This window comes from Bombina bombina, chromosome 4, assembly GCF_027579735.1.
Source record: "Bombina bombina isolate aBomBom1 chromosome 4, aBomBom1.pri, whole genome shotgun sequence".
Classification (NCBI taxonomy): Eukaryota; Metazoa; Chordata; class Amphibia; order Anura; family Bombinatoridae; genus Bombina; species Bombina bombina.
In genome coordinates, this window is record NC_069502.1 from 510,976,082 (window position 1) to 510,988,929 (window position 12,848).

Sequence of the window (12,848 nt, forward strand, 5' to 3'; positions counted from 1 at the left end):
TGCTGCGTGAGGGGGGTTGATAGCCTAAAAACAAGGACATTGGGTATTGCTGCAAATTAATCCCTCTGCCTGCTCACCGGATAGAACCTCCCGCCCACGGGTGCAGTGTTTAGGGGATGACAATTGTCTACCATCAGCAGTTAGCTCTCGGAGTTGAAAATGCTCTTGAGTCCTTGTCTTTTTCATATAGGATTTAAGGGTCCAATTTTTTTTTTATTCTTGCTTAAAGTAGCAAGTAACCTAGTCAACCTGCAATAACAGAGCTATTATATTTTAATTGAGCCTTAATAACTTTTGAAGGGCATTGGGGTGGCTTATTTAAAAGGCCATAGCTTGCTTCTTCTTTTTTCCCCTTCTAGCTAGTAAAATCAAAGAAAAGGTATGGGGAAAGAAAATGAATAAAATAAATCTCCTGGCTTTCCTAAAGCCCAAATAATTTCATGTTATTCTAGATTTAGTTATTGAGGGGTTAGAACCCAAATAATTACTATTTCAAACGATTTAAAAGTTCATATACTGTATATATATTTGGAAGTGGGCCCTTGCACGGACTATAATATTAGGTCGTGTGGGAATCATTTTTTTTCCTTTCTTACGCACTCAATCTTGGAGGCACCCTCTGAAATTAAATTAAAAATTCTCTCAAATAAAGAAGTCTAATATATAATACCATTTTCTCCAAATAAATAGAATTTGCGGAACTCCTTGACTTTAGATATATAATTGGGATTAATGCACTATTGGTTTCTCATTTATATTATGCATTAAATTGAAGGCTCTGGATAAGTTTGCTGTTAACTTGATTGTATTAAGTGGAGGTAATTCTATGTATATTTTTGATGATGAAATATTCTCTACTTGCATTTGAATAAGGGTGTAGGAGGCACACACCCTCCTCTCAGTAAAATTAGCAGTTTATAACATATAAGTACATCTTTGGATACAGCTATTCAGCATATTGCTGTTTAACTGGCTTTATTTGAATTTTACCTGGCACTAAATTTATGATCAAGATAATTCAAGGACTAGATGAAATATTAGATTGGAATCTCAGTAGTAGGGAAGCAGAAGATTAGACAAACGTCCTCAGTTCAGGCGCATGTGGCTTAGCTGGTTCTCTAGTTCTCTAATTCAAATTTAAATACCTAATATCTTTGATGCTTAGGTAATAAAGTTACATTGGGAGTCGAACTTTAGGGGTTCACTATATTAAGTAGTGCATACCTTTTAATATAGGTAAATCTAGGGGCACCCCAATTAAGGGACCCCTGAATTGCCTGAGTCTTGCAGCCCTGATAGCCTCTAGACGCCAACAGGTAGAATCTTAAACTCTATATTTCACGGCCTAACCTTCGGACCCTTCTAGTGCTGTGTGCCATCTTCTGATCTATCACTCTCACAATTTAATCGAACACCTTTTTTTTTTTTCCTCCTCCCTCCTTGCATGACCTCCACTTCCTAATCCTTCATTATCTGTTCTGATAGATTTTGGCACTTGCACAGAGACGGTATTCCATTATTGGATTTTCACTTAAATTATATGGATAAATATCTCACTTCACCTTCCTTCATGTCTAATTCGAATCCAGGCATGGCATCCAAGCACAGGGAACGGAGGAACAAAAACTCTGCAGAGACTCTGGTAGAGGTCCATTCTGAGTCCATTCATTCTAACGTCCATTATATGTCTATTCAGGAATCGCAATCATTAGTTGCCTTCATCTTAGAAGCTATAACACCAAAATTTGACTCACTAAGAACTGAAATTAAACAAGACATTCTGTCCCTGACAACAGAAGTCAGGCAATTCTCTAGCAGATTACAACTAGCCAAGCAGAAAATTTCGGACCTAGAGGACGTGTCTAATTCATGTGTCCCTAAGATTTAGAGTAACTATAAAGAGCTAGTTAAAATGCAGTCTAAATTAGAAGATCTTGAAAATAGATTGAGAAGAAACAATCTTAAAATTATTGGAGTCCCAGAAGTTAACCAACAGGAAGACCAAATAAAATTTATGTCTCACACTCTTCCACAATTATTAAACATCCCTCCCTCTTTGACTCCATTTATAATCGAGAGAGCTCACAGACTGGGGAGACTGCCCGAAGCCTCGAGAAACTTCACTAAACCCAGACATATTATCGCAAAATTTTTAAATTATCAGGATAAAGTGTTGTTTTTACAACACTTTCGCAAGAACCAACCAGTAGTATATAACCAAGCAAAAATCCTGATTTTTCAGGATTTTTCTTTTGAAACTTCCTTGAGGCGGAGGGAGCTCTCCCCAGTCTGTGGCAAAATGATAAAGGCAGGATGGCAGGCCACAGTTATATACCTTGCTAGACTCAGGGTAATACTGGATGGTCAAACCCTATTCTATGAATCAGCTCAAGAAGCAGAGAAGAAACTGGCTGGACATGGGGTGAGATAAACAAGTATTAAGCTGTTTTGGGAATTTTACATAAATATTTTGAGTTATGGACGATATTTTATTAAAGGTTATCCCTGAATGTATGGAACCAGATAATCCTCTCCCCCCAGAGAAGAGGAGGGGTTGGGCAAATTTTAACTCCCTTTTTTTTTTTCTTTTTTTTTTTTCTTTTTTTTTTTCTTTTTTTTTTCCTCCACCTCCTGCCCCTTCCTATCCCTGTCTTTTAGTAAAATAAATGGCCTCGGTTAAGCAACTTAGATTGACTTTGTGGAATGTTGGTGGCATTACATTGCCAATAAAACTCAAAACAATTATAGCACATCTACAGAAATTCAAAACAAATATAGCGTTTATACAGGAAACACATCTGAGTTTAGAAGAATCCATGAAACTAAAATCTTCCTGGGTGGGCGAGGTTGTCACCACTTCCTCTACCAACAGAAAAAAAGGAGTTGCAATCCTTTAAGGGTAAAAGCTAAGTTTCGAAACTACTTACAGTAGTAGACACAGATAGCAGATTCTTAATCCTTAAATTAAAGATAGCAAACTCCATCTATACTCTATGTAATCTCTATGCACGTAACATTATTAACCTAAAATTCTGGGAGTCTCTTCAAGCTAGAATTCTTCAAGTGGCAGAAGGTCATCTGATAGTGGCAGGGGATTTCAATATGCCCCCCCCCCCATATCCTCTGGCTAGTTTAAGGCAAGGCACCTTTCAAAAGAAAACAAAAAAAGACAATCTTGAAACGAAGTTGTTTGACACTATTATCCAAAATTTAGCAGTAAAAGATATCTGGAGATCACATCACATGGATGATAGAAATTTTACTTGTTTCTCCAGTTCCGCTAAATCATTATCAAGAATTGATCTTTTTCTGGTTAGCGATAGTTTATACAAGATAGGGGCAAAATCCCCAATCTCAGCAATTTGCATCTCAGATCACGCCCCATTCTGTTAGATATTCCGCTTGGAAACAAATACGGATATATGGCACGCTTTACCTATTCAAAATATTTGAATAAAAACCCCAAATTTAAAAATTGTCTAAAAATAAAAACAGATTAATTTTTTCACTTCAACGTTGGATCGGTTGCTAACCCATCGACTTTATGGGAAGCTGCAAAAACAGTATTAAGAGGGGAAATTATCGCATATACGGCTAGATTTAAAAAAAACTCGAGACTCAGAGAAAGAGAGGTTGCAGCGGCAGTGGGAAATGCATACAATAGATATTTAAATATTCCATCAGAAGAAAACTGGAGAAGATATATAGGGATTAAAAGAGAAAGGAATACCTTCATACTGCAAAATACAACACATACAGACCTAAAATACCAGGCAAGATTATATAAGTTCGGTAACAAATTAGGTAAATTATTATCAAAATTAGTGAAAAACTTTTAAAAAAATCCTCCCTGATTGAATCCATACAGGATGAAGGGAAATATCTTACTACACCTAAAGAAATTTCTGATTCCTTTTATAATTATTTTAAAAAATATCTACTCCCTAAGTCCTGCAAATAAAGCAGCATGTCAAAATTTTGGGAGAATACCATCACTCCACGAGTTAGTACTGATTTTAATGAAAAGCTGAATACCCCTATCTCAGAACAAGAAGTCTTATAAGCTATACAATCATTGAGAACAGACAAAGCCCTGGGCCCGGACACACTTCCAAACGAAGTATATAAGATTCTTACCCCATTAATTGTCTCTCACTTAACTAATCTGTTTAATTCTTATTATATAGAAGATTCACGGATCTCAACTAACTTTGCGGCATCACAGACAATACTCATACCTAAGCCAGGGAAGAATCTGTCCAAAAAGGAATCCTATAGACCTATAGCCCTGTTAAATACTGATTAGAAATTATTTACATCAATTTTAGCCAAAAGACTTCAAGAAGGGTTGGTAGAGGTTATCCATAAGGATCAGGCGGGATTCCTTTATAATCGTAATTCTGCCACAAAAATTAGACAATTACTGTTAACCATTGACTCATTTAAAAACTCAGATAGGATAATGTCGGAGGATCATACAGATGCTGCAATATTAGCCATTGACACAGAAAAGGCGTTTGATTGTGTACATCATGATCATCTATTGGATACCTTACATCGTTTTGGAATCAGTAATAATTTCCTTAAATTGATTAATAATCTATATACTCAAGCTTCTACCAGGTTAATTATTAATGGCTTGGAGTCAAGTATTATTAGGCTGGAAAGAGGTACTCAGCAAGGATGCCCGCTATCTCCGTTGCTTTTTGATCTCGCAATTGAACCATTGGCCATTAAAGTCAGGCAGCAAATTGAGGGTATACTGGGAAAAATTGGGAAAAAAGAAGTGAAATTTGCATTATATGCAGATGATCTGCTAGTATACCTTTCCAACACTTCGTCAAATATTCCCAAACTTATTAATTTTAATAGAACTATTCAGCCAATTTTCAGGTTACAAAATGAACTCCCTGAAATCAGAATTGCTGTGGCTGAAAAAAATCGAAAAACTCTTCAGCTAAAATTCCTTTTAAAATAGTTACAAATTTATTTAGATATTTAGGGATTGATATCTCGGCTGAACCTCAAGACTGGTACTCTTTGAATATTCCTTCCATTATAACTCAAATTAAAATGTATATGAGGAAATGGCGGAATCTTCCTTTATCTATTTCGAGCCGCATTGCATTGTTTAAGATGGTGCTGATCCCCAAGATATTACATATCCTTCAAAATCTTCCTATCCTTTTAAAAATGATTGATATTAAGAACCTGAATACTGCAATTCATCAGTTTATATGGCAGAATAAAAGACCCAGAATATCTATTAAAAAGTTATCATTTCCAAAACATCTAGCAGGATTTGCCCTTCCTTACTTGCGAATTTATAATCTGGTGTTTCTTGGCCGCATCGTTATAGATTGGATTGCAAATTTAGATTACTTTACAGATAATAGTCTGGAAACTAGTATGATTTACCCAGATTCTCCTCTTTCTTTGATTCATTTACAGTTTTAGTTAAGGCAGGCCAGCGATCCATCTCTATCTGGTATCAATATCGTATATCACAAATGGGGGAGTCTAACCTGGCTAATATAGCTCAAAGTTGGACAAATATTCTTCCTTTAGAAATCTTGGATTATAGGGAGCATTTAACGTGATCTTTATCCTTGCTTTATCAAGCTACAGTTTCTGAGACTTGGAGAGACTCCCACCTAAAACTTTTATATCAAACTTATTACACTCCGGAAAAAGGCCATAAGCGGTATAATACGAATTTTAATAAATGTCCAAAATGTAGCTTATTGGCCGCAAATCTTATTCATATGGTCTGGTCGTGCCCCAAGATTCTACAACTATGGAATAAATTAAAATTCTGGCTAATCAATACACTTAAACTTGCTCCATTTGCTTTTTCTTTAAAAGAAATATTTTTTTTGGTGGATAAGAAAACAGCATCAAATGAACATAGAATAATAAATTTAGTAATATTAGCAACCAGAAATTTAATTCTTAAGAGATGGAAGGTTGTCTTTCCTCCTACTACCTTAGAAATAAAAAATTATCTTAAAAAACAGTGTATCATAGAACAATTGGCTACAGATATGAATTCTGATGAATAGATATCCTCATTCTTTAAAAAAAATGGTCTAAATTTATAAAGATATTTCCTCCCAGAGAAATTGATCATTTGATATTTCCCTTTAGAAACACAGAAATGGTATTACTAGGAATTTGGTAGGAGGTGGCACCCTCTCTCCCCCCTTTTTTTTTTTTGTTTTGTTTTGTTGTTTTTGGTTTTGTTTAGTTTGGTTGACCCACTCTCCCTTCTCCCCCCTAGAGGGGGAGATATTTTACATATATTTCATTATTAATCAAGCAGGTAATCAGGGGAGGAACAAACAGAAGGTTATAAATTCTATCCTTATAAATTGACTCTGATAAATATTGTCTAGTATATGGAACAGTTAATAATCTAAATATAAACTAGGTCATTTAGTAGACCACAGTTAAACTATAAGGAAAAATGGGGGTGAAAGGGAAATCAGTGCTTAATTTTTTTTAACTAGAGCAACTTAGAACATTGTATAGCATAGTTGTATCCATTACAGAAGTCTTGTACTATGTATTTTTGAGAAATAAGTTGAAATGTTTTTCTCTGTTTTTTTTATCCCATCTGTGATGAGTCTGCCTTCTCTTTTCTTTTGTTGTTTGTTAATGTATACCTCATGACTTCGCCTTTATTTTTTTGTAAACCAAAGGCTCTTTTTTTCTGTTTACTGTCCACTGTACTAAACTTAATAAAAATCATTATTAAAAAAATTATAATTACATGCCCTTTTTGAATCATGAATGTTTTTTTGGACTTGACTGTCCCTTTAACTGCAAAAGGTTCCAATGCACTATATTTGTATACATATGTATTTATGTGTATGTATGTCTGTAAATACATATGTACACATATAAATACATATGTATACGCAAACATATATATATATATATATATATATATATATATATATATATATATATATATATATACACACATACATATTAACTGTATGTATGCATCTCTATGTTAAAGCCCTTTGGCTGCCTTTCTTTTCCTCTAACACCTTAGACTTCATACCTTTGAGCACTTAAAACTTTTTTGTGCAATCATTTTGTTAAATATTTTTTATTAGATGGTGTTATTATGAGTGTAAGTGTACTTTGTGATGTATTTTTGATGTGTTTTTTTAACCAGAGCTCCATCTATCGCATTTGCTTTCAAGTCGTTATACCAGCCGTACACTCGACGAGTGCAAATACTCGTGATAAACCCCTTATTGTTGTGCGCAAACATTACCGCTCCACTAATAATCTGGCCCTTACTCGGTTAAATTATAACACAAAAAAAAACTTAGAGGGTGCAATTCTACTAAAAAATAAAATAAAATTCAAGCTACTAATGGGTACAATTATAAAAGCTAAAGTAAGAACACATACATTTACATTCAAAGTAGGTCAGAAATGAACCTATATAACAGTCACTTTAGAATAACCAAATTTAAAGTCAATAGACAGACTGAGCTCATTACTAACAGGCTCAGGCAGCTCCTGAATAAATATTTGCATTTTTAGTTCTGTGATGATCTTAGGTTTTTTGGTGTCTGCTCACCCTGGTAATAGAAAAGTTGCAGTTAGACCATAACGCAGCTACCTGGTTGCTGGGAAGACCTGTCTGCAAATTGTATAGTGTCATCTGAAAGTGTTACCATCACTGTCTCTATGTATTCACTAATAGAAGATTATGCTATGTGGCACTCCCTTTTTATGCTTGTAAAATGTTATCTTTGGGTCACTTTGCAACTGAAACAGAAAAGGGAATACAGAAAAGGAGCAGCATATTTATATTTATATTTTGGAAGAGGAAATGCTATAGGCTTAAAGGGACAGTATACTGTAAAATAATTTTCCCTTAATGTGTTTACACTTGCTTTTTTACCAACTGCAGAGTAAAAAATGTATGAAAATTAGCTTTTTAAGGCTTATTTGTGTTAATTTAAAGCTCTGATTTTGTGTTTTGAAGCCACAACCTAATAAAATGGGTTGAGCTTGTAGGTATAATCAGATCTCATTACTGTATCACATTGTGCACATATACCTGCTTCTTTATCTTATATCTGTCCTTAAAACAATCACCAGTACTTTGAGAGAACAATGGAAATCAACATTTTATTACCTTATCTCTGCTTTATCACACTGGGAGTGTAATTTCTTCTGCTGGCTGTGTTTACAAAGCTTATCTATAGCTGGTACGCGCGGCCACAAACTTTCAGAATAGGTGGGGATACCACATGCTAAATTAACAATTTCAAATGCCAATATAAGGGTAAAGTAGCTACTTGTAAACAATTTAATACACTCCAGCAGGTAAAGTTGGGAACAAATTAAAGGGGAGAACATTTAACACATTAAATTTGCATAATCAACAAATGCAAGATAACAAGACAATGCAATAGCACTTAGTCTGAACTTCAATTGAGTAGTAGATTTTTTATAACAAATTTCAAAGTTATGTATATTTCCACTCCCCTTGTATCATGTGACCACCATCAGCCAATCACAAATGCATATACGTGTAGTCTGTGAATTCTTGCACATGCTCAGTAGGATCTGGTGACTCAAAAATTGTAAATATAAAAGACTGCACATTTTTTTAATGGAAGTAAATTGGAAAGTTGTTTTAAATTACATGCTGTATCTGAATCATGGAAATTTAATTTAACCTGAGTGTCCCTTTAAGCCATCTAAATATGTAGGAAATACTAAGCATTTTTACAATAGAATATTAGAAAAAATGTATTTTAAACATTTTGCCATCATGCAAATATATATTATGAAATGGTATTTATTCAGTTAATTATTTGATCTGTGTTATCTATAGAGGGTCTGTTTTTTAAATGTCCACAGCTGTTAACAAAAGAAAATATTTAGTAAACCATAGCATCTAATTTCATGTTTTGACATTTCAGGGCAATTACTTGAATATCTAGATCCTATGTACAGTATATTGAGTTTATCCCATACACTTTAAATTGCTGATAGATTTTCAGATGTGCTTTTTAATGTAACTTTATGAAATATTTATTAGAGCAGAAAAATAATATTGGTGCTCATGTGGAGAAATCTTCAGCAATATGGTCAGGCTCACTAATCGAAGCAATTCCCACACATAATGTTTTGAACTTTTAGATCTACCTAAGGGTATATCTTTATTCCACTAAGTGAGAGGAATAATTCATGCACATTATTTTATTTCCCATAGTGCTCTAGATGCTAAGCTCTCACAAATCCTGATGTCTACCTTTTACTTTGGTTTTATGCACTCATTGTTTAACTATTTTTCTTGGGTCTGTCTCGCTATGTACATAATGGTGTTTTATAACTATTCTTTCTTAAAACATATTTTCTGCATATTTTGTATTATCAATAATATTTATTTTCAATTTCAGGTGCACCTGGGTTATCAGGCTCCCCTGGACCTGCTGGACCTTCTGGTTCCCCTGGCACTAGCGGAAGATGTAACCCAGTAGACTGCTACTATCCAATTTCACATGGGAGGCCGAGATTGAATGGAAAATGAAACTCTTATCTAGAAATTAAGGATGAAGATAACACTTCTGCCTCTTACAATCAGCACTTGGCATACATTGAGACAACATTTCAGGATGCTGTCAATAGAGCATTTCATGTCCAGTATTCCTTGGAGTTCGACTGTGTATTTTTGGGTTTATCAAAACACCTGTCTGAAATACATTGTTTAATGTTCATACAATTTGTTCTAATTTTGACACAACCTTGATATTATGCACTTTTGCGATGATATAGAGAAACAGATGGCTTGGATTCTTTATATTATTTGTGAGTGGGGTTAAAGAAAACGTATGCTAATTTGAAAAAATATATATATTTATGCTGGAAGTTAAGATTTTTACTTACCATTTTTACTATTTTCCTTATTATTATTATTTGTATTATTACAGCAGAGTGTCACATCACTTTATACTGCAGTATTGAGATATAAAATCAAGCAAAATGTTGATGTTATAACGTCTATGACAATGAAATCCTAAAGAATGTTATAGCTACAGAATATACTGATTACCACATTAATGAATGTAAATACCCTTAACAAAAAAGCATACGTAACATTATTTTATTTCAACTGCACATTATCCACACTTCCACTCAAACTAATTTTAGTAAACTATGGAAACCATATCATTGTGTAGAACATTTGCATGTCCAGACAATTTAGGAAACTCATTTCCCCACAGACATTTTCAGCTAAAGCAGGGAATTCTGGGTCAAGGCATGAGATTCAAATGCATAGCAGGAAAAGAAGTCCAGCAAAAGGATATTGTACTTTCTGCCACTGGAATGCTTTTAAAGAACCTTAAACATCCCTTATTTTTGTATCAAATATGGTGCCTTGTCCCACACTCTAGCAAAAATTTGTAACCTGAATATTTAGAATGCTATAAATTGCCTAAACAATATATTTGATTTGCAGGTTACAAACTTACCTAGAAAGTGAGGGGCAAGCGCAACTTTACAGAAAAAGCAATATGTGCTTAATGTCCTTTTAAAGATGTATGGAGCAGCAGTGATTTATCATGATAGATTCAGTGTCCAAAATGGCTTTTACAAGCTAAGTGTGATATATTTCAAAACTCATCTGCATGTCTTTACCCAGAATTCTGTATTGCAGTGTTAGTTCTTTCTTCTGGTTAATAATGGGGCGTACATGTCCTAACTCGTCTGTTGTGTAAATGTGTTACAAATAAATTATTATTTTGCTCAATCTGGTTTTCTATGAAGAAGTTCTCTCAAGTTTTTACTCACAATAACTTATATTGTGACTAAACTTTGGAGTAAATATGAATCCAAATTTATATGTTTTCATAAAATATATCTCCTTGTCAAACAGGGTTTCTGCTTTTGTAAACTATTATCTTTAAAGTGATATTAGTGGACTTTTCTGTTTGGTTGAATTTCTACATCTTGAATAAGTCATAAGGAATTAATCTGGTATTAGGTGGTTATTCAGCTGCTGTGCTGAAATCTAGAATTTGTATAAATTAAGGCAATTTTTTTTCTACTTTATAAAACAGTTGAAAATGTTTTCATTATAATCAACTTGAAGGTCACTTTTCATGTAATATTTAGAAAGAAATGGCAATTAGTTTGCTAAAAATGAAGCGGACTGGTCACATGATTTATTAAACATTGGTTTGAGTGAACGTATTTTTAAGTGTTGCTTATATCAAAGAAATAGATTTCTTTTCCTATTATTGTTTTCAAATGACTACTTTTATTGCTGCCACTTTTCAAAATGTGTCAAGCAGAGACTGGTTACCTTAAGTATTTGCTGTCATTTTGAGATGTGATATCTGTGTTGCACATAACCTTTAAAACTGCAAAAGTCTTACGTTTTTTACCCATGCATGGCGTCCATTAAATCTAAAGACATTCTTTTTCAGGATAGAGCAATCATTTATAACGTGTGTGATATGTAGCTCAGAAAGCTCACATCGATCTTGTACTATTCGTGTGTTCCTCTCGAAAGGACATTTCCACTAGGAAAATTTTGCTGTTCACTTCATTAGTTTGACTTCTGTTCCTGTTATAAATATGAGGAATTAAGAGGTTTAAGGTGATCATTATGAACGACGGCCATGAAAAAATGATGGATTGGCCATTTGGATCCTAGTTATACTGGTCACTAGCCTTTTAGCTCATATAAATTGCAAATTCAAAATAGAAACATTTTAAGCTATGTTATGTACATATTAGCAACACAACAGGGCCTAGATCTTGCACACTAGTTAATATTTTATACAGAGTAAAATAAAATGTGAGAGAAAGCCAACTGTTAATATGGCCCAGATTTTTCTTTAGTATTCCTTGCATTCTAGTATATAACTAAATGATCTAAAAATCTAAAAGTAACCTCCTTTCCTCTAATTTATTTATTTAGTGAGTATATTAAAGGTCACACAGTTGGCTAAATCCTGGAAATGTTTTTTGCCGTACACTCTGGTGCTATTTGAACGAAAATATAGCAAGAATGTAACCAGTGCATTGTTTTTACTGGTTATATGTAATAAATTTGCCATAAAATTTCATTGGACGCAATGCATGGGTTAGGTTTCAAGATCACAATGTCTTATTATAGCTTTTTTGTTTACTACAGATTATTACTTTATGTAATAACAGAAAGGTGCTGTTTTTATATGCACGCTGCATGAATTCAGCAAGTGTATATATATAAAAGATAAAATTCTTTATTGTGTATATTTTGGGATTTTCAGCTTTATAATTTAAATATTTTAAAATGTAAAAGCTTGGAATATTTTCTTTCTGTTTGTTGTTCTACTGGCAATAGAGGAAGGGATATTGTGTTTTTCGAAGGTAAAATTATACATGCTTATTTGTGCATCAATACTGATATTATTTTAGTAACAGACAGTAAAATTAATATTTTTGAAACCTATGCACATATTTTATAAATATCTAAACATAATGCACATGGTTTCATTTAAAATAAATTTTAGCTTGCCCAGTTTTTCCATGTTTTTTGAATGATTATCTCTGGAATAGTATGTAGCAGTAGATCTAAACAAAAAAGTATTTAAAAAATACAACAGAAATTGGATGAACACGTTACTTGACTTGATTAATCATATTGTGTGACTGCTCAGTATCCTTAACATAGTTTCTAGTTATATGTAAATAACATTTTGACAATGGCAAACAAAGATTGAACCTCTTTTTTTTTCATGCAATATTTAGTAATGTATTTTCCATATTTTAATTGTGTATGTATTAACCCCCTTGGGTGCCAAATAATGCTGCAAACC

The 12,848-nt window shown here is 33.5% G+C and overlaps 1 protein-coding gene across 3 annotated transcripts in view; it reads left to right on the plus strand.

The window, feature by feature from the left end:
* COL19A1 (collagen type XIX alpha 1 chain) overlaps nucleotides 1-12,647 on the plus strand; it is a 1,696,717-nt gene extending 1,684,070 nt beyond the window's left edge. For all 3 annotated transcript variants that reach the window (XM_053710417.1, XM_053710419.1, XM_053710418.1), the window contains one exon: nucleotides 9,438-12,647. In XM_053710417.1, the coding sequence (XP_053566392.1) occupies nucleotides 9,438-9,568 (131 nt within the window). In that variant the 3' untranslated portion in view covers nucleotides 9,569-12,647. The remainder of the gene's footprint in view (nucleotides 1-9,437) is intronic.
* Nucleotides 12,648-12,848: the final 201 nt, after the last annotated feature.